General features: G+C 43.4%; 4 protein-coding genes across 6 annotated transcripts; all 4 read right to left on the bottom strand.

Annotated features, from left to right (window-relative positions):
- Positions 1–1,558: 1,558 nt before the first annotated feature.
- Positions 1,559–4,548, bottom strand: LOC308692772 (uncharacterized protein). 2 transcript variants are annotated; one of them, XM_081369130.1, is made up of 4 exons: positions 4,199–4,548; positions 3,259–3,390; positions 2,852–2,989; positions 1,559–2,596 (listed from the first exon to the last, which is right to left on the bottom strand). In XM_081369130.1, exons 1-4 carry the CDS (start codon positions 4,281–4,283, stop codon positions 1,722–1,724), a joined length of 1,230 nt encoding a protein of 409 aa, XP_081225256.1. In that variant the 5' UTR covers positions 4,284–4,548; the 3' UTR covers positions 1,559–1,721. The 2 variants fall into 2 exon arrangements, with proteins under 2 accessions (XP_081225256.1, XP_081225257.1); XM_081369131.1 differs by having other exon boundaries at positions 1,634–2,398; positions 4,199–4,518.
- Positions 4,549–8,722: 4,174 nt separating this feature from the next.
- LOC308692770 (uncharacterized protein) lies at positions 8,723–10,409 on the bottom strand. The gene is made up of 3 exons (XM_081369126.1): positions 10,278–10,409; positions 9,873–10,008; positions 8,723–9,617 (listed from the first exon to the last, which is right to left on the bottom strand). Exons 2-3 carry the CDS (start codon positions 9,886–9,888, stop codon positions 8,809–8,811), a joined length of 825 nt encoding a protein of 274 aa, XP_081225252.1. The 5' UTR covers positions 9,889–10,008; positions 10,278–10,409; the 3' UTR covers positions 8,723–8,808.
- A 6,016-nt stretch (positions 10,410–16,425) lies between these two features.
- Positions 16,426–19,501, bottom strand: LOC308692769 (uncharacterized protein). Its single transcript, XM_081369125.1, has 4 exons — positions 19,140–19,501; positions 18,200–18,331; positions 17,795–17,932; positions 16,426–17,539 (listed from the first exon to the last, which is right to left on the bottom strand). The coding sequence occupies exons 1-4, from the start codon at positions 19,222–19,224 to the stop codon at positions 16,710–16,712; spliced, it is 1,185 nt and encodes a 394-aa protein (XP_081225251.1). The 5' UTR covers positions 19,225–19,501; the 3' UTR covers positions 16,426–16,709.
- A 4,081-nt stretch (positions 19,502–23,582) lies between these two features.
- LOC308692768 (uncharacterized protein) lies at positions 23,583–26,602 on the bottom strand. 2 transcript variants are annotated; one of them, XM_081369123.1, is made up of 4 exons: positions 26,231–26,602; positions 25,296–25,427; positions 24,889–25,026; positions 23,583–24,633 (listed from the first exon to the last, which is right to left on the bottom strand). In XM_081369123.1, the coding sequence occupies exons 1-4, from the start codon at positions 26,313–26,315 to the stop codon at positions 23,750–23,752; spliced, it is 1,239 nt and encodes a 412-aa protein (XP_081225249.1). In that variant the 5' UTR covers positions 26,316–26,602; the 3' UTR covers positions 23,583–23,749. The 2 variants fall into 2 exon arrangements, with proteins under 2 accessions (XP_081225249.1, XP_081225250.1); XM_081369124.1 differs by having other exon boundaries at positions 23,662–24,501; positions 26,231–26,583.
- Positions 26,603–27,270: the final 668 nt, after the last annotated feature.

The following is a 27,270-nucleotide window of genomic DNA, read 5'->3' as shown; positions in this document are numbered from 1 at the left end:
CTTTTTTTGTATTATGTCTGATGATTAAATTACCCCTATGCCATCCTCTTTACTGTCGCTTAGTGATCTTTGCGCTCTTTAGCTCTTTGCCATTGCCGGAACGGTAGTGTTGGGCAATCCACAGCTGTTGCTTAAAGTCCCTAGTAACCAAGCATTACAGCAGGCAAAACACCACCAAATGCTGGGAAATAACCCCGGCACATCTTATCTTGAAGAGGAAGACCACCTCTCTCAAAGGCTGGGAAGAGCACAGCAAGAGATTAGGGAAGGTTTCCTTGAACCCTGGACCCTCAGATTAAAAGTCTGATGCTCTACCATTTGAGCTAGCTGGGCTTTTGCCAGGGAACAGCCACTCCAGGGATATAACAGCACTTTCTCCTTAAAGTGTTCATGCTTTGTCAGCTTAAAGTTTGTGGTATTAAAGGATGAAGACCACAATTTATAAAGGGACGAGAGAGATAGGCTGCTCCTTCCAAAGCTAGGAACACTGCCATTGAAAGAGTGGAGTTTTTTTCATGGCATGTTGCTAACTCTAAGGTGGTTTCGACAAAAGAGCAATTGGGACATAATGAGTAGGTTTCTGTTTGACTTTTCTAAGAGAGAACGAATGCAACATTTCAAAACACTAATATCCAAGATTCTCCATAAAATATAATGCGGCGTCTCTTGAGCTGCACAACATGAAGGCCATGAAGTTGTCGGGGGATGCCAAAGCCATTGTTCCGACAGCCTGAATAGAATGGCCAAAATCACATATGATCTGGGCCTTTTGAAACGATGCCCACTTCAGGCTTGAAAAGAGCCCAATGTCCGTGTTAGAAAAAAAAAAAAAGCAGCTCGTACAAAGCTCCTAGATGTCACAATTCCTGTCGCAAACAGACGAAGAGCCACACAGTCGGCAGGGTTCGAACCTGCGCGGGGAGACCCCAATGGATTTCAAGTCCATCGCCATAACCTCTCAGCCACGACTACTGCAGTGCATCGTGCACACAGCAGCAACTGAACGTTACCCCAGATAGCCGTGCAGTGTGAAAAGAACAGTGACCCGACTACTTTGAAAATTGTGCAGTGTGAACTCGGCATTACAGGCATTCAGAACTCATTTGGTCGCAGGTAACTAAAGGGATCATCTGTTAATAGGCTTGAAGTTGCAACTTCCTAAAATAAAGCGACCACTAGAAGACAATTTCACTAAAATGCTTCAGAATGCAGAAGACTATTGGTCAATAGACAATACTGGTTGAAACGTCACAGAATTCATAGAATTGTTCGTCCAATCATTGCATTTGGATTCAGACGTTTCCATGTCAACACCATCAACGCCGAAATGAATATGCATCAGTCAGGTGGTACAACTAGAGCACTGCAAGTTGTTTACGTTCATTATCACTGTAATGTTATGCATTTTAGACATGAGGCAATTTAGTGCAGTCTTTCAACCTGTGACACGTTACAGACTCTACTGTGTGCGTTCAAGCATTTTGAAAGAGGCGTGGCTTTGGAGAGTTGGATCTCACGCATTGATTCCAATGAGCCATTATGTGAGAGAACAGCCAAACTAACACTGGAATACAAAAATCTAATTCCTTGTTTTCCCACTTTAAAAAAAAGAAAAAAGAAAAAGAAAGGAAATGGTCTTACAAGTGTGAGATTTATTTGGTGATAAACAGGGAAAACAACATACATCCAATGGTTAAATCAGCACTGCATGCATAGACACATTAATTATGGCCAGGACATTGGCCATAAGGGTCAGTTGGCTTGGGAGGTTCGGCTGCAGGCTTCATTGGAGGCGCTGCAGGCTTCACAGGAGGCTTCGGGGGTTCGCCTGCAGGCTTCATTGGAGGCTTGGGCGGTTCGGCCACAGGCTTCACAGGAGGCTTCGGGGGTTCGGCCGCAGGCTTCATTGGAGGCTTGGGCGGTTCAGCCACAGGCTTCATTGGAGGCTTCGGGGGTTCGGCCGCAGGCTTCATTGGAGGCTTCGGGGGTTCGGCCGCAGGCTTCATTGGAGGCTTCGGGGGTTCGGCTGCAGGCTTCATTGGAGGCTTCGGGGGTTCGGCTGCAGGCTTCACTGGAGGCTTCGGGGGTTCCACTGCAGGCGTCACTGGCAGTTCGTCTAAAGGCTCCGAAGGTTCGGTAGAAGGCTCCGGCAGTTCAGCAGAAGGCTCCGGCATTTCTGTAGAAGGCTCCGGCAGTTCGGTAGAAGGCTCCGGCTCTTCGGTAGAAGGCTCCACTGGAGGCTTTGGATGTTCAGCTGCAGGCTTTCCTGGAGGCTTTGGAGGTTCGGCTGCAGGCTTTCCTGGAGGCTTTGGAGGTTCGGCTGCAGGCTTTCCTGGAGGCTTTGGAGGTTCGGCTGCAGGCTTTCCTGGAGGCTTTGGAGGTTCGGCTGCAGGCTTCCCTAGAGGCTTTGGAGGTTCGGCTGCAGGCTTCCCTGGAGGCTTTGGAGGCTCGGCTGCAGGCTTCCCTGGAGGCTTTGGAGGCTCGGCTGCAGGCTTCCCTGGAGGCTTTGGAGGTTCAACTGCAGGCTTCACTGGAGGCCTCGGCGGTTCGGCTGCAGGCTTTCCTGGAGGCCTCGACGGTTCGGCTGCAGGCTTCACTGGATAGATACAGATCGTCAACTTCAGTCAGTCCGTTTAGAGGCATTCAGTCTCAGATACAGCACAAAACCCAAATACCAAGTTTTACACCTCTTAATTATTAATCATGATCGTATTATTAATCATATGAATTAATTTTGTAAAGCCATCCTGTGCTATTGGCTGAATACTTTTTACATTGAGAACGATTAATTATAAAACAAGACAAACTGAAATGAGGAAGCTGACCCAAACCCTAATATAATAACAAATACCTGCAAATGGATCCATACACTGATGTCCACATCCATTGCTGCAGCATTTCTCATTGTTCGGACAGTCACTGTCATAGTAACACAACTCTGCACACATTCCTGCTCCAGACTTTGTGCTTGGACACTCCCCTGCCTTTGCTGTTATAGAGACACATGACAGAGAAACCACATCACTGAATACTGAATGTCTCATACACTGTATGAAAGAAAATAAAAAAATAGATGATCGTAGGAGGATTTACCGGAATATTCAGTCCATCTACTTCATAGTTTCACGTTTAGTTCAATATGTTACTCGCTGTTTCTTTGCAATTATTTGTGAAACTTGCTAGCAATTCCTGAGTGAAAACTTTTTCAGGGTTTTTTTCCTGGAAGACGTATAGCATGCATCAATAATTAAAACTCACTGAAAACAGGCGGCACACACGCGGACCCACAGGGAAATTGACAGCATTTGTGTCCTCCAGAGCAGTCTCTATCAGAAGTGCAATCTCGTCGGGAGGGCACGACCGTCAGCATCGCCGGACACTGACCAGACACTACAGAAGAGGATCATTAGGGGAGACCAGGAAGTGCTGTAATAGTTTGCTTCAGCATTTGCAAGTCAGGGGTTTTGCAATAAGTCTCAAACTTTGTAATATTCACACATTTATCTGCTTCAAGTCAAGTAGCTTAGAAATCTACCATTTTTCACTAAACCGCATCAATCAGTTTCAAAGACTGAGAGTGAAGTTACAACCTACCCCACTGTAGTAGAGGGAGTAATAGTGCAATGCTGATAGAAAGCATTGACATCAGTTAATTTGTTGTATACAAATTTACTGGTGTACATCTTCAAAAATGATGCCATCCCCATGACCACCCTCATTTCCGTTTAAGCATTTTAATAAGCTACTCAACAGAAAACAGAACAAATATAAAAACCCACTATATATGTAAAATGCAGAGTTATCGGCTATAATTAGCTCCCCACGTTATATTGTAGGCTTATGCATTTCTTAAAACAAACCAAAAAAGACTTTAGGCAAAAGTTTAAACTCAGGATTGATACAGTCCGGTAACAATTTTGCAGCCATATTATAAGACTAATGTGCGTGCTTAACAGTAAACAAAAGTGCCCATTAGTGATTATGTGGGTTTTACTTGTACAATGAAAAATGCATAAACTTATGACAGTTTGCATATTTATACTTTGCTTATTAAAACTAAACCAACATACAAAGATGAACTTCCACTTGACGTCTGTACTGTATTTTTGCAAGCAGATGTGTCGGAAATCAAATTTTGTAAGGCACTTTATTTATGCACTTCTTCGGGCTGCGTAATGAAGCTAAAAGAACTTCTCACCTAGGACTCCAGCGTCTGTTGTGCTTAAACAAGCAGACAGACACAATAAAACAGCACTAAACGAGCAGTACACTTGAGCTGTCATCCTCTCGACCTGCAATCTCAAAATCAACTCTGCTGCTGGAAGATGCACTGAATTAGTGAGTCAGGAGGGGCGGACAGCAAGGACCACAAAACTACAAAGAAAGACCCCTGTTGCTGCATCAAAATATCAGCTGAAACCCACAACAAACGCTACCAAAAGAGTTTAAAACACTTTTTGAAAATACATTTTTAAAGGGGGTCTGGGTAACTCTAACCCTAATGAAAATCACTTGCCTGCAGCTTTCTAATATAGCCTAATCTTGAAGACCTTGATTAGCTTGTTCAGGTGTGTTTGATTAGGGTTGGACGTCGTAATAATTACCGTAATTAGAAGATGATTGATTGTTTTTATGGCAACACTATCAACGGCAAATGAATCTGCAGTGGTCAGGTGGTACAGCGATCACGTGGTACAAGTCGGAGTTCTACCACAAGTTACAAGTTGTAATTAAGACTAAACTCCTACACCTAAACTCTCCAGGAAATGGATCTCTACTGGAGACGGGCATAAATCTGCATTGAACATCAAGAGACAAAGGGGCATGTCTAGAATTTGAATCTGAATTTTTCAATTGCTGATTGACTTGCCATGTAAATCCATGCAAGTAATTATGAATGAAAACAATGTTTCCAGCCACTGTAGTGAATATAGTGGAATACACAGCCATGGTTATATCATAGCCAATTTAATATTGGATGGTTTCGTATGGATTGCATAATCAGATAATATTTGTTCACTCAAGCTTTCTATAGACATATTTCTTATCGTGACCGAGGCAAGTAGCCTACAGAGTTTTGGTTCATTTCTGTGACGGAGACCGAGACGGCAGAAAGCGCACCCTGTTTGTTTTCTTTATTTTACAAAAGCACAACATTTAATTGTTATTGTGAGTGTACATAAGTAAAAGTTTGTTCGCGTTTGTCGAATGCTAATTTAAAGGGGGCCTATTATGCAAAATTCACTTTTGCATGCTGTTTGGACATAAATGTGTGTTGGCAGTGTGTGTACACAACCACCCAATAGTGATAAAAATCCACTCACTCCTTTTTTATTAATCCCCATAAATCATCAGCAGTGTCTCCCAACGACCTGTTTTCAGATTGCGACTTTAGTGACGTCACTAAAGCCACAGGCCCCGCCCACGAGTGTTGACAGACACTGCAGTTTTAACATAGACCCGCCCTGATCGAGTTCACAGCGAGTTGTACACATCCGCCATTGCTGCACTGACGAGAATGTCTCCTAAGCGTTGTAGGTGTTGTGTGGCTGGATGTATTAATCCACATAGCTCTCTCTCTATTTACTCCCGACATCTGAGGCAGACGCTGAAGACGTGGTGGAATTATTTTGTTTTCAAAGAAAATGCTCCCTCAACTCTACCGAAATTCGTTTATGTCCTTACGCACATCTTATGCTGTGTTTACTCAGCTCTTACAGTGATTTTCTGGAGTAAAACTGACGCTTCATCTTTTGTGTGATGTACAATAAACTTTACTACACTCATCTGTATATTTTTGATCATCATTCGGACCTGGTCCGAAACAGCATACTTTACAGTGGTATGTAAGTTAGTATGTAGTGGATGCATACAAGCAGATGACAAATACGTTATAACCGTAATTAAACTAAACTATACCTGTTCCATCTCCATACAGCACTCTGACTCTGTAGGCATTATTGTCCGACTCCGAGTCGAAATGAACACCGTTACTGAGAGTTTCTGATATTATCATCATTCCGTGAGATGAAATTGTCCTGAGACTGAGCGCGAGCTCATGAAGCTCCGCCCCCTTTGCCGTGCAGCAGCAGCTTATTTGCATTTAAAGGGCACACACCAAAAAGTGACAATTTAAACATGCTGTTAAAAAAGGATCTGTTGGGTATTTTGAGCTAAAACTTCACATACACACTCTGGGGACATCAGAAATTCATTTTGCATCTTGTCCCCTTTAACATGCCCGAAATAAAATCAGATTTTAGAAGAATTTGTTGCGCCACTCGGACAGGTGTGCCAAAACACTGATTTATAAACTAACGACGTCTTCGCCTACACCAAAAACCTGCTCACTTCAGGCTTGAAAAGAGATGTGGGTTGCCCAATTTTCCGTTTTAGAGAAAAAAGGAGTTTGTACAAAGCTCCTGGATGTCACAATTCCTGTCGCAAACAGACAAAGTGACAAGGAGCCACGTAGTCGGCAGGGTTCGAACCTGCGCGGGGAGACCCCAATGGATTTCGAGTCCATCGCCTTAACCTCTCGGCCACGACTACTCCCACCAGTGAGTCACATGCTCAGAGAACACCGGGGCCAACTATCAATGTGGATGGCGAAAATATTGTGTTGGCAACAACGTCAGTTCAACAACGTCTTCACCTACACGAAAAGATGCCATCATCCGGATTTGGACTGGGGATGCTGCGGGCACAACGCAGAGTACTAAATGCTATACAGAGAAAGCAATCTTTCCACTTGCCCCGGGCCTGCACATACAGAGTCAACGGCAAGCTTCAGCTCAGTTCTCTCAAAGTCCCCCACCACCGCTTGCTTAGACAGTAGGGACTTTAAGCAACAGCCTCTGGTGGAACGGCATTCTGTCGTTCTATTGCGCATGCGTGACATTAACTGCTACCTCGCGACGTTCTACTGTAACCGTCTACCACGGGAGAACAGCTGATTTGCCGTAGTCGTTACTACGTGACAGATTAAGAATATTAATGTTATGTTTTAGGTTATGTGGCATTGTAATCGTTTCTGTATATCATTAAATGCCAAAAGCAACCCTTCTCTTCCTTTTTAAAATCACTTCCTTTTTTTGTATTTTGTCTGATGATTAAATTACCCCTATGCCGTCCTCTTTACTGTCGCTTAGTGATCTTTGCGCTCTTTAGCTCTTTGCCATTGCCGGAACGGCAGTGTTGGGCAATCCACAGCTGTTGCTTAAAGTCCCTAGTAACCAAGCATTACAGCAGGCAAAACACCACCAAATGCTGGGAAATAACCCCGGCACATCTTATCTTGAAGAGGAAGACCACCTCTCTCAAAGGCTGGGAAGAGCACAGCAAGAGATTAGGGAAGGTTTCCTTGAACCCTGGACCCTCAGATTAAAAGTCTGATGCTCTACCATTTGAGCTAGCTGGGCTTTTGCCAGGGAACAGCCACTCCAGGGATATAACAGCACTTTCTCCTTAAAGTGTTCATGCTTTGTCAGCTTAAAGTTTGTGGTATTAAAGGATGAAGACCACAATTTATAAAGGGACGAGAGAGATAGGCTGCTCCTTCCAAAGCTAGGAACACTGCCATTGAAAGAGTGGAGTTTTTTTCATGGCATGTTGCTAACTCTAAGGTGGTTTCGACAAAAGAGCAATTGGGACATAATGAGTAGGTTTCTGTTTGACTTTTCTAAGAGAGAACGAATGCAACATTTCAAAACACTAATATCCAAGATTCTCCATAAAATGTAATGCGGCGTCTCTTGAGCTGCACAACATGAAGGCCATGAAGTTGTCGGGGGATGCCAAAGCCATTGTTCCGACAGCCTGAATAGAATGGCCAAAATCACATATGATCTGGGCCTTTTGAAACGATGCCCACTTCAGGCTTGAAAAGAGCCCAATGTCCGTGTTAGAAGAAAAAAAAAAGCAGCTCGTACAAAGCTCCTAGATGTCACAATTCCTGTCGCAAACAGACGAAGAGCCACACAGTCGGCAGGGTTCGAACCTGCGCGGGGAGACCCCAATGGATTTCAAGTCCATCGCCATAACCTCTCAGCCACGACTACTGCAGTGCATCGTGCACACAGCAGCAACTGAACGTTACCCCAGATAGCCGTGCAGTGTGAAAAGAACAGTGACCCGACTACTTTGAAAATTGTGCAGTGTGAACTCGGCATTACAGGCATTCAGAACTCATTTGGTCGCAGGTAACTAAAGGGATCATCTGTTAATAGGCTTGAAGTTGCAACTTCCTAAAATAAAACGACCACTAGAAGACAATTTCACTAAAATGCTTCAGAATGCAGAAGACTATTGGTCAATAGACAATACTGGTTGAAACGTCACAGAATTCATAGAATTGTTCGTCCAATCATTGCATTTGGATTCAGACGTTTCCATGTCAACACCATCAACGCCGAAATGAATCTGCATCAGTCAGGTGGTACAACTAGAGCACTGCAAGTTGTTTACGTTCATTATCACTGTAATGTTATGCATTTTAGACATGAGGCAATTTAGTGCAGTCTTTCAACCTGTGACACGTTACAGACTCTACTGTGTGCGTTCAAGCATTTTGAAAGAGGCGTGGCTTTGGAGAGTTGGATCTCACGCATTGATTCCAATGAGCCATTATGTGAGAGAACAGCCAAACTAACACTGGAATACAAAAATCTAATTCCTTGTTTTCCCACTTTAAAAAAAAAGAAAAGAGAAAAAGAAAGGAAATGGTCTTACAAGTGTGAGATTTATTTAGTGATAAACAGGGAAAACAACATACATCCAATGGTTAAATCAGCACTGCATGCATAGACATTAATTATGGCCAGGACATTGGCCATAAGGGTCAGTTGGCTTGGGAGGTTCGGCTGCAGGCTTCATTGGAGGCGCTGCAGGCTTCACAGGAGGCTTCGGGGGTTCGCCTGCAGGCTTCATTGGAGGCTTGGGCGGTTCGGCCACAGGCTTCACAGGAGGCTTCGGGGGTTCGCCTGCAGGCTTCATTGGAGGCTTGGGCGGTTCAGCCACAGGCTTCATTGGAGGCTTCGGGGGTTCGGCCGCAGGCTTCATTGGAGGCTTCGGGGGTTCGGCCGCAGGCTTCACTGGAGGCTTCGGGGGTTCCACTGCAGGCGTCACTGGCAGTTCGTCTAAAGGCTCCGAAGGTTCGGTAGAAGGCTCCGGCAGTTCAGCAGAAGGCTCCGGCATTTCTGTAGAAGGCTCCGGCAGTTCGGTAGAAGGCTCCGGCTCTTCGGTAGAAGGCTCCACTGGAGGCTTTGGATGTTCAGCTGCAGGCTTTCCTGGAGGCTTTGGAGGTTCAGCTGCAGGCTTTCCTGGAGGCTTTGGAGGTTCGGCTGCAGGCTTTCCTGGAGGCTTTGGAGGTTCGGCTGCAGGCTTTCCTGGAGGCTTTGGAGGTTCGGCTGCAGGCTTCCCTAGAGGCTTTGGAGGTTCGGCTGCAGGCTTCCCTGGAGGCTTTGGAGGCTCGGCTGCAGGCTTCCCTGGAGCCTTTGGAGGCTCGGCTGCAGGCTTCCCTGGAGGCTTTGGAGGTTCAACTGCAGGCTTCACTGGAGGCCTCGGCGGTTCGGCTGCAGGCTTTCCTGGAGGCCTCGGCGGTTCGGCTGCAGGCTTCACTGGATAGATACAGATCGTCAACTTCAGTCAGTCCGTTTAGAGGCATTCAGTCTCAGATACAGCACAAAACCCAAATACCAAGTTTTACACCTCTTAATTATTAATCATGATCGTATTATTAATCATATGAATTAATTTTGTAAAGCCATCCTGTGCTATTGGCTGAATACTTTTTACATTGAGAACGATTAATTATAAAACAAGACAAACTGAAATGAGGAAGCTGACCCAAACCCTAATATAATAACAAATACCTGCAAATGGATCCATACACTGATGTCCACATCCATTGCTGCAGCATTTCTCATTGTTCGGACAGTCACTGTCATAGTAACAACTCTGCACACATTCCTGCTCCAGACTTTGTGCTTGGACACTCCCCTGCCTTTGCTGTTATAGAGACACATGACAGAGAAACCACATCACTGAATACTGAATGTCTCATACACTGTATGAAAGAAAATAAAAAAATAGATGATCGTAGGAGGATTTACCGGAATATTCAGTCCATCTACTTCATAGTTTCACGTTTAGTTCAATGTGTTACTCGCTGTTTCTTTGCAATTATTTGTGAAACTTGCTAGCAATTCCTGAGTGAAAACTTTTTCAGGGTTTTTTTCCTGGAAGACGTATAGCATGCATCAATAATTAAAACTCACTGAAAACAGGCGGCACACACGCGGACCCACAGGGAAATTGACAGCATTTGTGTCCTCCAGAGCAGTCTCTATCAGAAGTGCAATCTCGTCGGGAGGGCACGACCGTCAGCATCGCCGGACACTGACCAGACACTACAGAAGAGGATCATTAGGGGAGACCAGGAAGTGCTGTAATAGTTTGCTTCAGCATTTGCAAGTCAGGGGTTTTGCAATAAGTCTCAAACTTTGTAATATTCACACATTTATCTGCTTCAAGTCAAGTAGCTTAGAAATCTACCATTTTTCACTAAACCGCATCAGTTTCAAAGACTGAGAGTGAAGTTACAACCTACCCCACTGTAGTAGAGGGAGTAATAGTGCAATGCTGATAGAAAGCATTGACATCAGTTAATTTGTTGTATACAAATTTACTGGTGTACATCTTCAAAAATGATGCCATCCCCATGACCACCCTCATTTCCGTTTAAGCATTTTAATAAGCTACTCAACAGAAAACAGAACAAATATAAAAACCCACTATATATGTAAAATGCAGAGTTATCGGCTATAATTAGCTCCCCACGTTATATTGTAGGCTTATGCATTTCTTAAAACAAACCAAAAAAGACTTTAGGCAAAAGTTTAAACTCAGGATTGATACAGTCCGGTAACAATTTTGTAGCCATATTATAAGACTAATGTGCGTGCTTAACAGTAAACAAAAGTGCCCATTAGTGATTATGTGGGTTTTACTTGTACAATGAAAAATGCATAAACTTATGACAGTTTGCATATTTATACTTTGCTTATTAAAACTAAACCAACATACAAAGATGAACTTCCACTTGACGTCTGTACTGTATTTTTGCAAGCAGATGTGTCGGAAATCAAATTTTGTAAGGCACTTTATTTATGCACTTCTTCGGGCTGCGTAATGAAGCTAAAAGAACTTCTCACCTAGGACTCCAGCGTCTGTTGTGCTTAAACAAGCAGACAGACACAATAAAACAGCACTAAACGAGCAGTACACTTGAGCTGTCATCTATGGAAGCTTGTTTCCGCCACAAAATAATAATAAAAAAAGATAATTGCGACTTTTTATCTCACAATTGCGAGTTTACATCTCGCAATTCTGACTTTATTTCTCAGAATTGCGAGATATAAAGTCAGAATTGCGTGTTTTAAAGTCGCAATTGCGTGTTATAAAGTCAGAATTCTGAGATATAAAGTCAGAATTGCGTGTTATAAAGTCAGAATTCTGACTTTTTTTCTCGCAATTGTGACTTTATATCACGCAATTCTGACTTTATATCTCAGCATTCTGACTTTATATCTCAGAATTCTGACTTTATATCACGCAATTGGGAGATATAAAGTCAGAATTGCATGATATAAAGTCGCAATTGCGTGTTATAAAGTCAGAATTGTGAGATATAAAGTCAGAATTGCGTGTTATAAAGTCAGAATTCTGACTTTTTTTCTCGCAATTGCGACTTTATATCACGCAATTCTGACTTTATATCTCAGAATTCTGACTTTATATCTCAGAATTCTGACTTTATATCACGCAATTGGGAGATATAAAGTCAGAATTGCATGATATAAAGTCGCAATTGCGTGTTATAAAGTCAGAATTGTGAGATATAAACTATTCTGAGGTAAAAAAAAAAAAAGTCCGTCTTTTTTCCCCCTTATAATTGGACTTTATATCTCGCAATTCTGACTTTATATCTCAGAATTCTGACTTTATTTCATGCAATTCTGACTTTATATCTCAGAATTCTGACTTTATATCACGCAATTCTGACTTTATATCTCGCAATTCTGAGAAATAAAGTCAGAATTGCGAGATGTAAACTCGCAATTGTGAGATAAAAAGTCGCAATTATCTTTTATTTTTTTTATTTTGTGGCGGAAACAAGCTTCCATAGTCATCCTCTCGACCTGCAATCTCAAAATCAACTCTGCTGCTGGAAGATGCACTGAATTAGTGAGTCAGGAGGGGCGGACAGCAAGGACCACAAAACTACAAAGAAAGACCCCTGTTGCTGCATCAAAATATCAGCTGAAACCCACAACAAACGCTACCAAAAGAGTTTAAAACACTTTTTGAAAATACATTTTTAAAGGGGGTCTGGGTAACTCTAACCCTAATGAAAATCACTTGCCTGCAGCTTTCTAATATAGCCTAATCTTGAAGACCTTGATTAGCTTGTTCAGGTGTGTTTGATTAGGGTTGGACGTCGTAATAATTACCGTAATTAGGAGATGATTGATTGTTTTTATGGCAACACTATCAACGGCAAATGAATCTGCAGTGGTCAGGTGGTACAGCGATCACGTGGTACAAGTCGGAGTTCTACCACAAGTTACAAGTTGTAATTAAGACTAAACTCCTACACCTAAACTCTCCAGGAAATGGATCTCTACTGGAGACGGGCATAAATCTGCATTGAACATCAAGAGACAAAGGGGCATGTCTAGAATTTGAATCTGAATTTTTCAATTGCTGATTGACTTGCCATGTAAATCCATGCAAGTAATTATGAATGAAAACAATGTTTCCAGCCACTGTAGTGAATATAGTGGAATACACAGCCATGGTTATATCATAGCCAATTTAATATTGGATGGTTTCGTATGGATTGCATAATCAGATAATATTTGTTCACTCAAGCTTTCTATAGACATATTTCTTATCGTGACCGAGGCAAGTAGCCTACAGAGTTTTGGTTCATTTCTGTGACGGAGACCGAGACGGCAGAAAGCGCACCCTGTTTGTTTTCTTTATTTTACAAAAGCACAACATTTAATTGTTATTGTGAGTGTACATAAGTAAAAGTTTGTTCGCGTTTGTCGAATGCTAATTTAAAGGGGGCCTATTATGCAAAATTCACTTTTGCATGCTGTTTGGACATAAATGTGTGTTGGCAGTGTGTGTACACAACCACCCAATAGTGATAAAAATCCACTCACTCCTTTTTTATTAATCCCCATAAATCATCAGCAGTGTCTCCCAACGACCTGTTTTCAGATTGCGACTTTAGTGACGTCACTAAAGCCACAGGCCCCGCCCACGAGTGTTGACAGACACTGCAGTTTTAACATAGACCCGCCCTGATCGAGTTCACAGCGAGTTGTACACATCCGCCATTGCTGCACTGACGAGAATGTCTCCTAAGCGTTGTAGGTGTTGTGTGGCTGGATGTATTAATCCACATAGCTCTCTCTCTATTTACTCCCGACATCTGAGGCAGACGCTGAAGACGTGGTGGAATTATTTTGTTTTCAAAGAAAATGCTCCCTCAACTCTACCGAAATTCGTTTATGTCCTTACGCACATCTTATGCTGTGTTTACTCAGCTCTTACAGTGATTTTCTGGAGTAAAACTGACGCTTCATCTTTTGTGTGATGTACAATAAACTTTACTACACTCATCTGTATATTTTTGATCATCATTCGGACCTGGTCCGAAACAGCATACTTTACAGTGGTATGTAAGTTAGTATGTAGTGGATGCATACAAGCAGATGACAAATACGTTATAACCGTAATTAAACTAAACTATACCTGTTCCATCTCCATACAGCACTCTGACTCTGTAGGCATTATTGTCCGACTCCGAGTCGAAATGAACACCGTTACTGAGAGTTTCTGATATTATCATCATTCCGTGAGATGAAATTGTCCTGAGACTGAGCGCGAGCTCATGAAGCTCCGCCCCCTTTGCCGTGCAGCAGCAGCTTATTTGCATTTAAAGGGCACACACCAAAAAGTGACAATTTAAACATGCTGTTAAAAAAGGATCTGTTGGGTATTTTGAGCTAAAACTTCACATACACACTCTGGGGACATCAGAAATTCATTTTGCATCTTGTCCCCTTTAACATGCCCGAAATAAAATCAGATTTTAGAAGAATTTGTTGCGCCACTCGGACAGGTGTGCCAAAACACTGATTTATAAACTAACGACGTCTTCGCCTACACCAAAAACCTGCTCACTTCAGGCTTGAAAAGAGATGTGGGTTGCCCAATTTTCCGTTTTAGAGAAAAAAGGAGTTTGTACAAAGCTCCTGGATGTCACAATTCCTGTCGCAAACAGACAAAGTGACAAGGAGCCACGTAGTCGGCAGGGTTCGAACCTGCGCGGGGAGACCCCAATGGATTTCGAGTCCATCGCCTTAACCTCTCGGCCACGACTACTCCCACCAGTGAGTCACATGCTCAGAGAACACCGGGGCCAACTATCAATGTGGATGGCGAAAATATTGTGTTGGCAACAACGTCAGTTCAACAACGTCTTCACCTACACGAAAAGATGCCATCATCCGGATTTGGACTGGGGATGCTGCGGGCACAACGCAGAGTACTAAATGCTATACAGAGAAAGCAATCTTTCCACTTGCCCCGGGCCTGCACATACAGAGTCAACGGCAAGCTTCAGCTCAGTTCTCTCAAAGTCCCCCACCACCGCTTGCTTAGACAGTAGGGACTTTAAGCAACAGCCTCTGGTGGAACGGCATTCTGTCGTTCTATTGCGCATGCGTGACATTAACTGCTACCTCGCGACGTTCTACTGTAACCGTCTACCACGGGAGAACAGCTGATTTGCCGTAGTCGTTACTACGTGACAGATTAAGAATATTAATGTTATGTTTTAGGTTATGTGGCATTGTAATCGTTTCTGTATATCATTAAATGCCAAAAGCAACCCTTCTCTTCCTTTTTAAAATCACTTCCTTTTTTTGTATTTTGTCTGATGATTAAATTACCCCTATGCCGTCCTCTTTACTGTCGCTTAGTGATCTTTGCGCTCTTTAGCTCTTTGCCATTGCCGGAACGGCAGTGTTGGGCAATCCACAGCTGTTGCTTAAAGTCCCTAGTAACCAAGCATTACAGCAGGCAAAACACCACCAAATGCTGGGAAATAACCCCGGCACATCTTATCTTGAAGAGGAAGACCACCTCTCTCAAAGGCTGGGAAGAGCACAGCAAGAGATTAGGGAAGGTTTCCTTGAACCCTGGACCCTCAGATTAAAAGTCTGATGCTCTACCATTTGAGCTAGCTGGGCTTTTGCCAGGGAACAGCCACTCCAGGGATATAACAGCACTTTCTCCTTAAAGTGTTCATGCTTTGTCAGCTTAAAGTTTGTGGTATTAAAGGATGAAGACCACAATTTATAAAGGGACGAGAGAGATAGGCTGCTCCTTCCAAAGCTAGGAACACTGCCATTGAAAGAGTGGAGTTTTTTTCATGGCATGTTGCTAACTCTAAGGTGGTTTCGACAAAAGAGCAATTGGGACATAATGAGTAGGTTTCTGTTTGACTTTTCTAAGAGAGAACGAATGCAACATTTCAAAACACTAATATCCAAGATTCTCCATAAAATATAATGCGGCGTCTCTTGAGCTGCACAACATGAAGGCCATGAAGTTGTCGGGGGATGCCAAAGCCATTGTTCCGACAGCCTGAATAGAATGGCCAAAATCACATATGATCTGGGCCTTTTGAAACGATGCCCACTTCAGGCTTGAAAAGAGCCCAATGTCCGTGTTAGAAGAAAAAAAAAAGCAGCTCGTACAAAGCTCCTAGATGTCACAATTCCTGTCGCAAACAGAAGAAAGGCCCCACAGTCGGCAGGGTTCGAACCTGCGCGGGGAGACCCCAATGGATTTCAAGTCCATCGCCATAACCTCTCAGCCACGACTACTGCAGTGCATCGTGCACACAGCAGCAACTGAACGTTACCCCAGATAGCCGTGCAGTGTGAAAAGAACAGTGACCCGACTACTTTGAAAATTGTGCAGTGTGAACTCGGCATTAAGAACTCATTTGGTCGCAGGTAACTAAAGGGATCATCTGTTAATAGGCTTGAAGTTGCAACTTCCTAAAATAAAACGACCACTAGAAGACAATTTCACTAAATGCTTCAGAATGCAGAAGACTATTGGTCAATAGACAATACTGGTTGAAACGTCACAGAATTCATAGAATTGTTCGTCCAATCATTGCATTTGGATTCAGACGTTTCCATGTCAACACCATCAACGCCGAAATGAATCTGCATCAGTCAGGTGGTACAACTAGAGCACTGCAAGTTGTTTACGTTCATTATCACTGTAATGTTATGCATTTTAGACATGAGGCAATTTAGTGCAGTCTTTCAACCTGTGACACGTTACAGACTCTACTGTGTGCGTTCAAGCATTTTGAAAGAGGCGTGGCTTTGGAGAGTTGGATCTCACGCATTGATTCCAATGAGCCATTATGTGAGAGAACAGCCAAACTAACACTGGAATACAAAAATCTAATTCCTTGTTTTCCCACTTTAAAAAAAAAAGAAAAAAGAAAAAGAAAGGAAATGGTCTTACAAGTGTGAGATTTATTTGGTGATAAACAGGGAAAACAACATACATCCAATGGTTAAATCAGCACTGCATGCATAGACACATTAATTATGGCCAGGACATTGGCCATAAGGGTCAGTTGGCTTGGGAGGTTCGGCTGCAGGCTTCATTGGAGGCGCTGCAGGCTTCACAGGAGGCTTCGGGGGTTCGCCTGCAGGCTTCATTGGAGGCTTGGGCGGTTCGGCCACAGGCTTCACAGGAGGCTTCGGGGGTTCGCCTGCAGGCTTCATTGGAGGCTTGGGCGGTTCAGCCACAGGCTTCATTGGAGGCTTCGGGGGTTCGGCCGCAGGCTTCATTGGAGGCTTCGGGGGTTCGGCCGCAGGCTTCATTGGAGGCTTCGGGGGTTCGGCCGCAGGCTTCATTGGAGGCTTCGGGGGTTCGGCTGCAGGCTTCACTGGAGGCTTCGGGGGTTCCACTGCAGGCGTCACTGGCAGTTCGTCTAAAGGCTCCGAAGGTTCGGTAGAAGGCTCCGGCAGTTCAGCAGAAGGCTCCGGCATTTCTGTAGAAGGCTCCGGCAGTTCGGTAGAAGGCTCCGGCTCTTCGGTAGAAGGCTCCGGCTCTTCGGTAGAAGGCTCCACTGGAGGCTTTGGAGGTTCAGCTGCAGGCTTTCCTGGAGGCTTTGGAGGTTCAGCTGCAGGCTTTCCTGGAGGCTTTGGAGGTTCGGCTGCAGGCTTTCCTGGAGGCTTTGGAGGTTCGGCTGCAGGCTTTCCTGGAGGCTTTGGAGGTTCGGCTGCAGGCTTCCCTGGAGGCTTTGGAGGTTCGGCTGCAGGCTTCCCTGGAGGCTTTGGAGGTTCAACTGCAGGCTTCACTGGAGGCCTCGGCGGTTCGGCTGCAGGCTTTCCTGGAGGCCTCGGCGGTTCGGCTGCAGGCTTCACTGGATAGATACAGATCGTCAACTTCAGTCAGTCCGTTTAGAGGCATTCAGTCTCAGATACAGCACAAAACCCAAATACCAAGTTTTACACCTCTTAATTATTAATCATGATCGTATTATTAATCATATGAATTAATTTTGTAAAGCCATCCTGTGCTATTGGCTGAATACTTTTTACATTGAGAACGATTAATTATAAAACAAGACAAACTGAAATGAGGAAGCTGACCCAAACCCTAATATAATAACAAATACCTGCAAATGGATCCATACACTGATGTCCACATCCATTGCTGCAGCATTTCTCATTGTTCGGACAGTCACTGTCATAGTAACACAACTCTGCACACATTCCTGCTCCAGACTTTGTGCTTGGACACTCCCCTGCCTTTGCTGTTATAGAGACACATGACAGAGAAACCACATCACTGAATACTGAATGTCTCATACACTGTATGAAAGAAAATAAAAAAATAGATGATCGTAGGAGGATTTACCGGAATATTCAGTCCATCTACTTCATAGTTTCACGTTTAGTTCAATGTGTTACTCGCTGTTTCTTTGCAATTATTTGTGAAACTTGCTAGCAATTCCTGAGTGAACTTTTTCAGGGTTTTTTTCCTGGAAGACGTATAGCATGCATCAATAATTAAAACTCACTGAAAACAGGCGGCACACACGCGGACCCACAGGGAAATTGACAGCATTTGTGTCCTCCAGAGCAGTCTCTATCAGAAGTGCAATCTCGTCGGGAGGGCACGACCGTCAGCATCGCCGGACACTGACCAGACACTACAGAAGAGGATCATTAGGGGAGACCAGGAAGTGCTGTAATAGTTTGCTTCAGCATTTGCAAGTCAGGGGTTTTGCAATAAGTCTCAAACTTTGTAATATTCACACATTTATCTGCTTCAAGTCAAGTAGCTTAGAAATCTACCATTTTTCACTAAACCGCATCAATCAGTTTCAAAGACTGAGAGTGAAGTTACAACCTACCCCACTGTAGTAGAGGGAGTAATAGTGCAATGCTGATAGAAAGCATTGACATCAGTTAATTTGTTGTATACAAATTTACTGGTGTACATCTTCAAAAATGATGCCATCCCCATGACCACCCTCATTTCCGTTTAAGCATTTTAATAAGCTACTCAACAGAAAACAGAACAAATATAAAAACCCACTATATATGTAAAATGCAGAGTTATCGGCTATAATTAGCTCCCCACGTTATATTGTAGGCTTATGCATTTCTTAAAACAAACCAAAAAAGACTTTAGGCAAAAGTTTAAACTCAGGATTGATACAGTCCGGTAACAATTTTGCAGCCATATTATAAGACTAATGTGCGTGCTTAACAGTAAACAAAAGTGCCCATTAGTGATTATGTGGGTTTTACTTGTACAATGAAAAATGCATAAACTTATGACAGTTTGCATATTTATACTTTGCTTATTAAAACTAAACCAACATACAAAGATGAACTTCCACTTGACGTCTGTACTGTATTTTTGCAAGCAGATGTGTCGGAAATCAAATTTTGTAAGGCACTTTATTTATGCACTTCTTCGGGCTGCGTAATGAAGCTAAAAGAACTTCTCACCTAGGACTCCAGCGTCTGTTGTGCTTAAACAAGCAGACAGACACAATAAAACAGCACTAAACGAGCAGTACACTTGAGCTGTCATCCTCTCGACCTGCAATCTCAAAATCAACTCTGCTGCTGGAAGATGCACTGAATTAGTGAGTCAGGAGGGGCGGACAGCAAGGACCACAAAACTACAAAGAAAGACCCCTGTTGCTGCATCAAAATATCAGCTGAAACCCACAACAAACGCTACCAAAAGAGTTTAAAACACTTTTTGAAAATACATTTTTAAAGGGGGTCTGGGTAACTCTAACCCTAATGAAAATCACTTGCCTGCAGCTTTCTAATATAGCCTAATCTTGAAGACCTTGATTAGCTTGTTCAGGTGTGTTTGATTAGGGTTGGACGTCGTAATAATTACCGTAATTAGGAGATGATTGATTGTTTTTATGGCAACACTATCAACGGCAAATGAATCTGCAGTGGTCAGGTGGTACAGCGATCACGTGGTACAAGTCGGAGTTCTACCACAAGTTACAAGTTGTAATTAAGACTAAACTCCTACACCTAAACTCTCCAGGAAATGGATCTCTACTGGAGACGGGCATAAATCTGCATTGAACATCAAGAGACAAAGGGGCATGTCTAGAATTTGAATCTGAATTTTTCAATTGCTGATTGACTTGCCATGTAAATCCATGCAAGTAATTATGAATGAAAACAATGTTTCCAGCCACTGTAGTGAATATAGTGGAATACACAGCCATGGTTATATCATAGCCAATTTAATATTGGATGGTTTCGTATGGATTGCATAATCAGATAATATTTGTTCACTCAAGCTTTCTATAGACATATTTCTTATCGTGACCGAGGCAAGTAGCCTACAGAGTTTTGGTTCATTTCTGTGACGGAGACCGAGACGGCAGAAAGCGCACCCTGTTTGTTTTCTTTATTTTACAAAAGCACAACATTTAATTGTTATTGTGAGTGTACATAAGTAAAAGTTTGTTCGCGTTTGTCGAATGCTAATTTAAAGGGGGCCTATTATGCAAAATTCACTTTTGCATGCTGTTTGGACATAAATGTGTGTTGGCAGTGTGTGTACACAACCACCCAATAGTGATAAAAATCCACTCACTCCTTTTTTATTAATCCCCATAAATCATCAGCAGTGTCTCCCAACGACCTGTTTTCAGATTGCGACTTTAGTGACGTCACTAAAGCCACAGGCCCCGCCCACGAGTGTTGACAGACACTGCAGTTTTAACATAGACCCGCCCTGATCGAGTTCACAGCGAGTTGTACACATCCGCCATTGCTGCACTGACGAGAATGTCTCCTAAGCGTTGTAGGTGTTGTGTGGCTGGATGTATTAATCCACATAGCTCTCTCTCTATTTACTCCCGACATCTGAGGCAGACGCTGAAGACGTGGTGGAATTATTTTGTTTTCAAAGAAAATGCTCCCTCAACTCTACCGAAATTCGTTTATGTCCTTACGCACATCTTATGCTGTGTTTACTCAGCTCTTACAGTGATTTTCTGGAGTAAAACTGACGCTTCATCTTTTGTGTGATGTACAATAAACTTTACTACACTCATCTGTATATTTTTGATCATCATTCGGACCTGGTCCGAAACAGCATACTTTACAGTGGTATGTAAGTTAGTATGTAGTGGATGCATACAAGCAGATGACAAATACGTTATAACCGTAATTAAACTAAACTATACCTGTTCCATCTCCATACAGCACTCTGACTCTGTAGGCATTATTGTCCGACTCCGAGTCGAAATGAACACCGTTACTGAGAGTTTCTGATATTATCATCATTCCGTGAGATGAAATTGTCCTGAGACTGAGCGCGAGCTCATGAAGCTCCGCCCCCTTTGCCGTGCAGCAGCAGCTTATTTGCATTTAAAGGGCACACACCAAAAAGTGACAATTTAAACATGCTGTTAAAAAAGGATCTGTTGGGTATTTTGAGCTAAAACTTCACATACACACTCTGGGGACATCAGAAATTCATTTTGCATCTTGTCCCCTTTAACATGCCCGAAATAAAATCAGATTTTAGAAGAATTTGTTGCGCCACTCGGACAGGTGTGCCAAAACACTGATTTATAAACTAACGACGTCTTCGCCTACACCAAAAACCTGCTCACTTCAGGCTTGAAAAGAGATGTGGGTTGCCCAATTTTCCGTTTTAGAGAAAAAAGGAGTTTGTACAAAGCTCCTGGATGTCACAATTCCTGTCGCAAACAGACAAAGTGACAAGGAGCCACGTAGTCGGCAGGGTTCGAACCTGCGCGGGGAGACCCCAATGGATTTCGAGTCCATCGCCTTAACCTCTCGGCCACGACTACTCCCACCAGTGAGTCACATGCTCAGAGAACACCGGGGCCAACTATCAATGTGGATGGCGAAAATATTGTGTTGGCAACAACGTCAGTTCAACAACGTCTTCACCTACACGAAAAGATGCCATCATCCGGATTTGGACTGGGGATGCTGCGGGCACAACGCAGAGTACTAAATGCTATACAGAGAAAGCAATCTTTCCACTTGCCCCGGGCCTGCACATACAGAGTCAACGGCAAGCTTCAGCTCAGTTCTCTCAAAGTCCCCCACCACCGCTTGCTTAGACGGTAGGGACTTTAAGCAACAGCCTCTGGTGGAACGGCATTCTGTCGTTCTATTGCGCATGCGTGACATTAACTGCTACCTCGCGACGTTCTACTGTAACCGTCTACCACGGGAGAACAGCTGATTTGCCGTAGTCGTTACTACGTGACAGATTAAGAATATTAATGTTATGTTTTAGGTTATGTGGCATTGTAATCGTTTCTGTATATCATTAAATGCCAAAAGCAACCCTTCTCTTCCTTTTTAAAATCACTTCCTTTTTTTGTATTTTGTCTGATGATTAAATTACCCCTATGCCGTCCTCTTTACTGTCGCTTAGTGATCTTTGCGCTCTTTAGCTCTTTGCCATTGCCGGAACGGCAGTGTTGGGCAATCCACAGCTGTTGCTTAAAGTCCCTAGTAACCAAGCATTACAGCAGGCAAAACACCACCAAATGCTGGGAAATAACCCCGGCACATCTTATCTTGAAGAGGAAGACCACCTCTCTCAAAGGCTGGGAAGAGCACAGCAAGAGATTAGGGAAGGTTTCCTTGAACCCTGGACCCTCAGATTAAAAGTCTGATGCTCTACCATTTGAGCTAGCTGGGCTTTTGCCAGGGAACAGCCACTCCAGGGATATAACAGCACTTTCTCCTTAAAGTGTTCATGCTTTGTCAGCTTAAAGTTTGTGGTATTAAAGGATGAAGACCACAATTTATAAAGGGACGAGAGAGATAGGCTGCTCCTTCCAAAGCTAGGAACACTGCCATTGAAAGAGTGGAGTTTTTTTCATGGCATGTTGCTAACTCTAAGGTGGTTTCGACAAAAGAGCAATTGGGACATAATGAGTAGGTTTCTGTTTGACTTTTCTAAGAGAGAACGAATGCAACATTTCAAAACACTAATATCCAAGATTCTCCATAAAATATAATGCGGCGTCTCTTGAGCTGCACAACATGAAGGCCATGAAGTTGTCGGGGGATGCCAAAGCCATTGTTCCGACAGCCTGAATAGAATGGGCAAAATCACATATGATCTGGGCCTTTTAAACGATGCCCACTTCAGGCTTGAAAAGAGCCCAATGTCCGTGTTAGAAGAAAAAAAAAAGCAGCTCGTACAAAGCTCCTAGATGTCACAATTCCTGTCGCAAACAGACGAAGAGCCACACAGTCGGCAGGGTTCGAACCTGCGCGGGGAGACCCCAATGGATTTCAAGTCCATCGCCATAACCTCTCAGCCACGACTACTGCAGTGCATCGTGCACACAGCAGCAACTGAACGTTACCCCAGATAGCCGTGCAGTGTGAAAAGAACAGTGACCCGACTACTTTGAAAATTGTGCAGTGTGAACTCGGCATTACAGGCATTCAGAACTCATTTGGTCGCAGGTAACTAAAGGGATCATCTGTTAATAGGCTTGAAGTTGCAACTTCCTAAAATAAAACGACCACTAGAAGACAATTTCACTAAAATGCTTCAGAATGCAGAAGACTATTGGTCAATAGACAATACTGGTTGAAACGTCACAGAATTCATAGAATTGTTCGTCCAATCATTGCATTTGGATTCAGACGTTTCCATGTCAACACCATCAACGCCGAAATGAATCTGCATCAGTCAGGTGGTACAACTAGAGCACTGCAAGTTGTTTACGTTCATTATCACTGTAATGTTATGCATTTTAGACATGAGGCAATTTAGTGCAGTCTTTCAACCTGTGACACGTTACAGACTCTACTGTGTGCGTTCAAGCATTTTGAAAGAGGCGTGGCTTTGGAGAGTTGGATCTCACGCATTGATTCCAATGAGCCATTATGTGAGAGAACAGCCAAACTAACACTGGAATACAAAAATCTAATTCCTTGTTTTCCCACTTTAAAAAAAAGAAAAAAGAAAAAGAAAGGAAATGGTCTTACAAGTGTGAGATTTATTTGGTGATAAACAGGGAAAACAACATACATCCAATGGTTAAATCAGCACTGCATGCATAGACACATTAATTATGGCCAGGACATTGGCCATAAGGGTCAGTTGGCTTGGGAGGTTCGGCTGCAGGCTTCATTGGAGGCGCTGCAGGCTTCACAGGAGGCTTCGGGGGTTCGCCTGCAGGCTTCATTGGAGGCTTGGGCGGTTCGGCCACAGGCTTCACAGGAGGCTTCGGGGGTTCGCCTGCAGGCTTCATTGGAGGCTTGGGCGGTTCAGCCACAGGCTTCATTGGAGGCTTCGGGGGTTCGGCCGCAGGCTTCATTGGAGGCTTCGGGGGTTCGGCCGCAGGCTTCATTGGAGGCTTCGGGGGTTCGGCCGCAGGCTTCACTGGAGGCTTCGGGGGTTCCACTGCGGGCGTCACTGGCAGTTCGTCTAAAGGCTCCGAAGGTTCGGTAGAAGGCTCCGGCAGTTCAGCAGAAGGCTCCGGCAGTTCGTTAGAAGGCTCCGGCTCTTCGGTAGAAGGCTCCGGCTCTTCGGTAGAAGGCTCCGGCTCTTCGGTAGAAGGCTCCGGCTCTTCGGTAGAAGGCTCCGCTGGAGGCTTTGGAGGTTCAGCTGCAGGCTTTCCTGGAGGCTTTGGAGGTTCAGCTGCAGGCTTTCCTGGAGGCTTTGGAGGTTCGGCTGCAGGCTTTCCTGGAGGCTTTGGAGGTTCGGCTGCAGGCTTTCCTGGAGGCTTTGGAGGTTCGGCTGCAGGCTTCCCTGGAGGCTTTGGAGGTTCGGCTGCAGGCTTCCCTGGAGGCTTTGGAGGTTCGGCTGCAGGCTTCCCTGGAGGCTTTGGAGGCTCGGCTGCAGGCTTCCCTGGAGGCTTTGGAGGTTCAACTGCAGGCTTCACTGGAGGCCTCGGCGGTTCGGCTGCAGGCTTTCCTGGAGGCCTCGGCGGTTCGGCTGCAGGCTTCACTGGATAGATACAGATCGTCAACTTCAGTCAGTCCGTTTAGAGGCATTCAGTCTCAGATACAGCACAAAACCCAAATACCAAGTTTTACACCTCTTAATTATTAATCATGATCGTATTATTAATCATATGAATTAATTTTGTAAAGCCATCCTGTGCTATTGGCTGAATACTTTTTACATTGAGAACGATTAATTATAAAACAAGACAAACTGAAATGAGGAAGCTGACCCAAACCCTAATATAATAACAAATACCTGCAAATGGATCCATACACTGATGTCCACATCCATTGCTGCAGCATTTCTCATTGTTCGGACAGTCACTGTCATAGTAACACAACTCTGCACACATTCCTGCTCCAGACTTTGTGCTTGGACACTCCCCTGCCTTTGCTGTTATAGAGACACATGACAGAGAAACCACATCACTGAATACTGAATGTCTCATACACTGTATGAAAGAAAATAAAAAAATAGATGATCGTAGGAGGATTTACCGGAATATTCAGTCCATCTACTTCATAGTTTCACGTTTAGTTCAATATGTTACTCGCTGTTTCTTTGCAATTATTTGTGAAACTTGCTAGCAATTCCTGAGTGAAAACTTTTTCAGGGTTTTTTTCCTGGAAGACGTATAGCATGCATCAATAATTAAAACTCACTGAAAACAGGCGGCACACACGCGGACCCACAGGGAAATTGACAGCATTTGTGTCCTCCAGAGCAGTCTCTATCAGAAGTGCAATCTCGTCGGGAGGGCACGACCGTCAGCATCGCCGGACACTGACCAGACACTACAGAAGAGGATCATTAGGGGAGACCAGGAAGTGCTGTAATAGTTTGCTTCAGCATTTGCAAGTCAGGGGTTTTGCAATAAGTCTCAAACTTTGTAATATTCACACATTTATCTGCTTCAAGTAGCTTAGAAATCTACCATTTTTCACTAAACCGCATCAATCAGTTTCAAAGACTGAGAGTGAAGTTACAACCTACCCCACTGTAGTAGAGGGAGTAATAGTGCAATGCTGATAGAAAGCATTGACATCAGTTAATTTGTTGTATACAAATTTACTGGTGTACATCTTCAAAAATGATGCCATCCCCATGACCACCCTCATTTCCGTTTAAGCATTTTAATAAGCTACTCAACAGAAAACAGAACAAATATAAAAACCCACTATATATGTAAAATGCAGAGTTATCGGCTATAATTAGCTCCCCACGTTATATTGTAGGCTTATGCATTTCTTAAAACAAACCAAAAAAGACTTTAGGCAAAAGTTTAAACTCAGGATTGATACAGTCCGGTAACAATTTTGCAGCCATATTATAAGACTAATGTGCGTGCTTAACAGTAAACAAAAGTGCCCATTAGTGATTATGTGGGTTTTACTTGTACAATGAAAAATGCATAAACTTATGACAGTTTGCATATTTATACTTTGCTTATTAAAACTAAACCAACATACAAAGATGAACTTCCACTTGACGTCTGTACTGTATTTTTGCAAGCAGATGTGTCGGAAATCAAATTTTGTAAGGCACTTTATTTATGCACTTCTTCGGGCTGCGTAATGAAGCTAAAAGAACTTCTCACCTAGGACTCCAGCGTCTGTTGTGCTTAAACAAGCAGACAGACACAATAAAACAGCACTAAACGAGCAGTACACTTGAGCTGTCATCCTCTCGACCTGCAATCTCAAAATCAACTCTGCTGCTGGAAGATGCACTGAATTAGTGAGTCAGGAGGGGCGGACAGCAAGGACCACAAAACTACAAAGAAAGACCCCTGTTGCTGCATCAAAATATCAGCTGAAACCCACAACAAACGCTACCAAAAGAGTTTAAAACACTTTTTGAAAATACATTTTTAAAGGGGGTCTGGGTAACTCTAACCCTAATGAAAATCACTTGCCTGCAGCTTTCTAATATAGCCTAATCTTGAAGACCTTGATTAGCTTGTTCAGGTGTGTTTGATTAGGGTTGGACGTCATAATAATTACCGTAATTAGGAGATGATTGATTGTTTTTATGGCAACACTATCAACGGCAAATGAATCTGCAGTGGTCAGGTGGTACAGCGATCACGTGGTACAAGTCGGAGTTCTACCACAAGTTACAAGTTGTAATTAACCCTCTGGAGTCTGAGGTGTTTTCTGGGCACTGGAGGTGTTCTAACATGCTCTGACATTTGTGCTTTTTTCAGTTATTTATAAACATGTTAGTGGCAAAGGTGTAAATTCACTCTATATAGCACAAACAGGGCTACCAAAATATGTGATCACCATGCATGTATATTTTTTTATTTTTAAGAGAATAATGCTTATGCGTGGTTATTGAAAAAATTAAAAATGAAAGTTGCTGAAAGAAGACCTCAAAACTCATAATAAATGTGCATGAATAAGACTTTTGAGAAATGGATGTTCTTCCTTCGAGTTCTGGCTTCAAAATTATGTGAAAATAGTCTTGCTTTATCGTTCAGATAAAACAATACATTGATTTAAATTGATGTAAAACAGGTTTTTGCTTGGAAAGCCATTATGCGAGTGGGCGTGAACGAGGAGTGGTTTACACCTTGGAATACAAAATGTCCCACCCATTATGCATAATGACTCTATATAATTAGCCATTCATTCA

Source organism: Scardinius erythrophthalmus (assembly GCF_964197995.2).
Source record: "Scardinius erythrophthalmus genome assembly, chromosome: 6".
NCBI lineage: Eukaryota > Metazoa > Chordata > Actinopteri > Cypriniformes > Leuciscidae > Scardinius > Scardinius erythrophthalmus.
Note: the sequence above shows the minus strand (reverse complement) of the source record. Positions and strands in the feature narration are given on the sequence as shown.

Excerpts from the sequence above, each read along its gene's own strand:
- LOC308692772 (XM_081369130.1), bottom strand. The coding sequence starts at position 4,283 with ATGACAGCTCAAGTGTACTGCTCGTTTAGTGCTGTTTTATTGTGTCTG. Across the intron at positions 2,990-3,258 it reads GTGTGTGCCGCCTGTTTTCA|CAAAGGCAGGGGAGTGTCCA; the intron begins GTGAGTTTTAAT and ends TCTCTATAACAG. Across the intron at positions 2,597-2,851 it reads GTGTATGGATCCATTTGCAG|TGAAGCCTGCAGCCGAACCG; the intron begins GTATTTGTTATT and ends GTATCTATCCAG.
- LOC308692769 (XM_081369125.1), bottom strand. The coding sequence starts at position 19,224 with ATGACAGCTCAAGTGTACTGCTCGTTTAGTGCTGTTTTATTGTGTCTG. Across the intron at positions 17,933-18,199 it reads GTGTGTGCCGCCTGTTTTCA|CAAAGGCAGGGGAGTGTCCA; the intron begins GTGAGTTTTAAT and ends TCTCTATAACAG. Across the intron at positions 17,540-17,794 it reads GTGTATGGATCCATTTGCAG|TGAAGCCTGCAGCCGAACCG; the intron begins GTATTTGTTATT and ends GTATCTATCCAG.
- LOC308692768 (XM_081369123.1), bottom strand. The coding sequence starts at position 26,315 with ATGACAGCTCAAGTGTACTGCTCGTTTAGTGCTGTTTTATTGTGTCTG. Across the intron at positions 25,027-25,295 it reads GTGTGTGCCGCCTGTTTTCA|CAAAGGCAGGGGAGTGTCCA; the intron begins GTGAGTTTTAAT and ends TCTCTATAACAG. Across the intron at positions 24,634-24,888 it reads GTGTATGGATCCATTTGCAG|TGAAGCCTGCAGCCGAACCG; the intron begins GTATTTGTTATT and ends GTATCTATCCAG.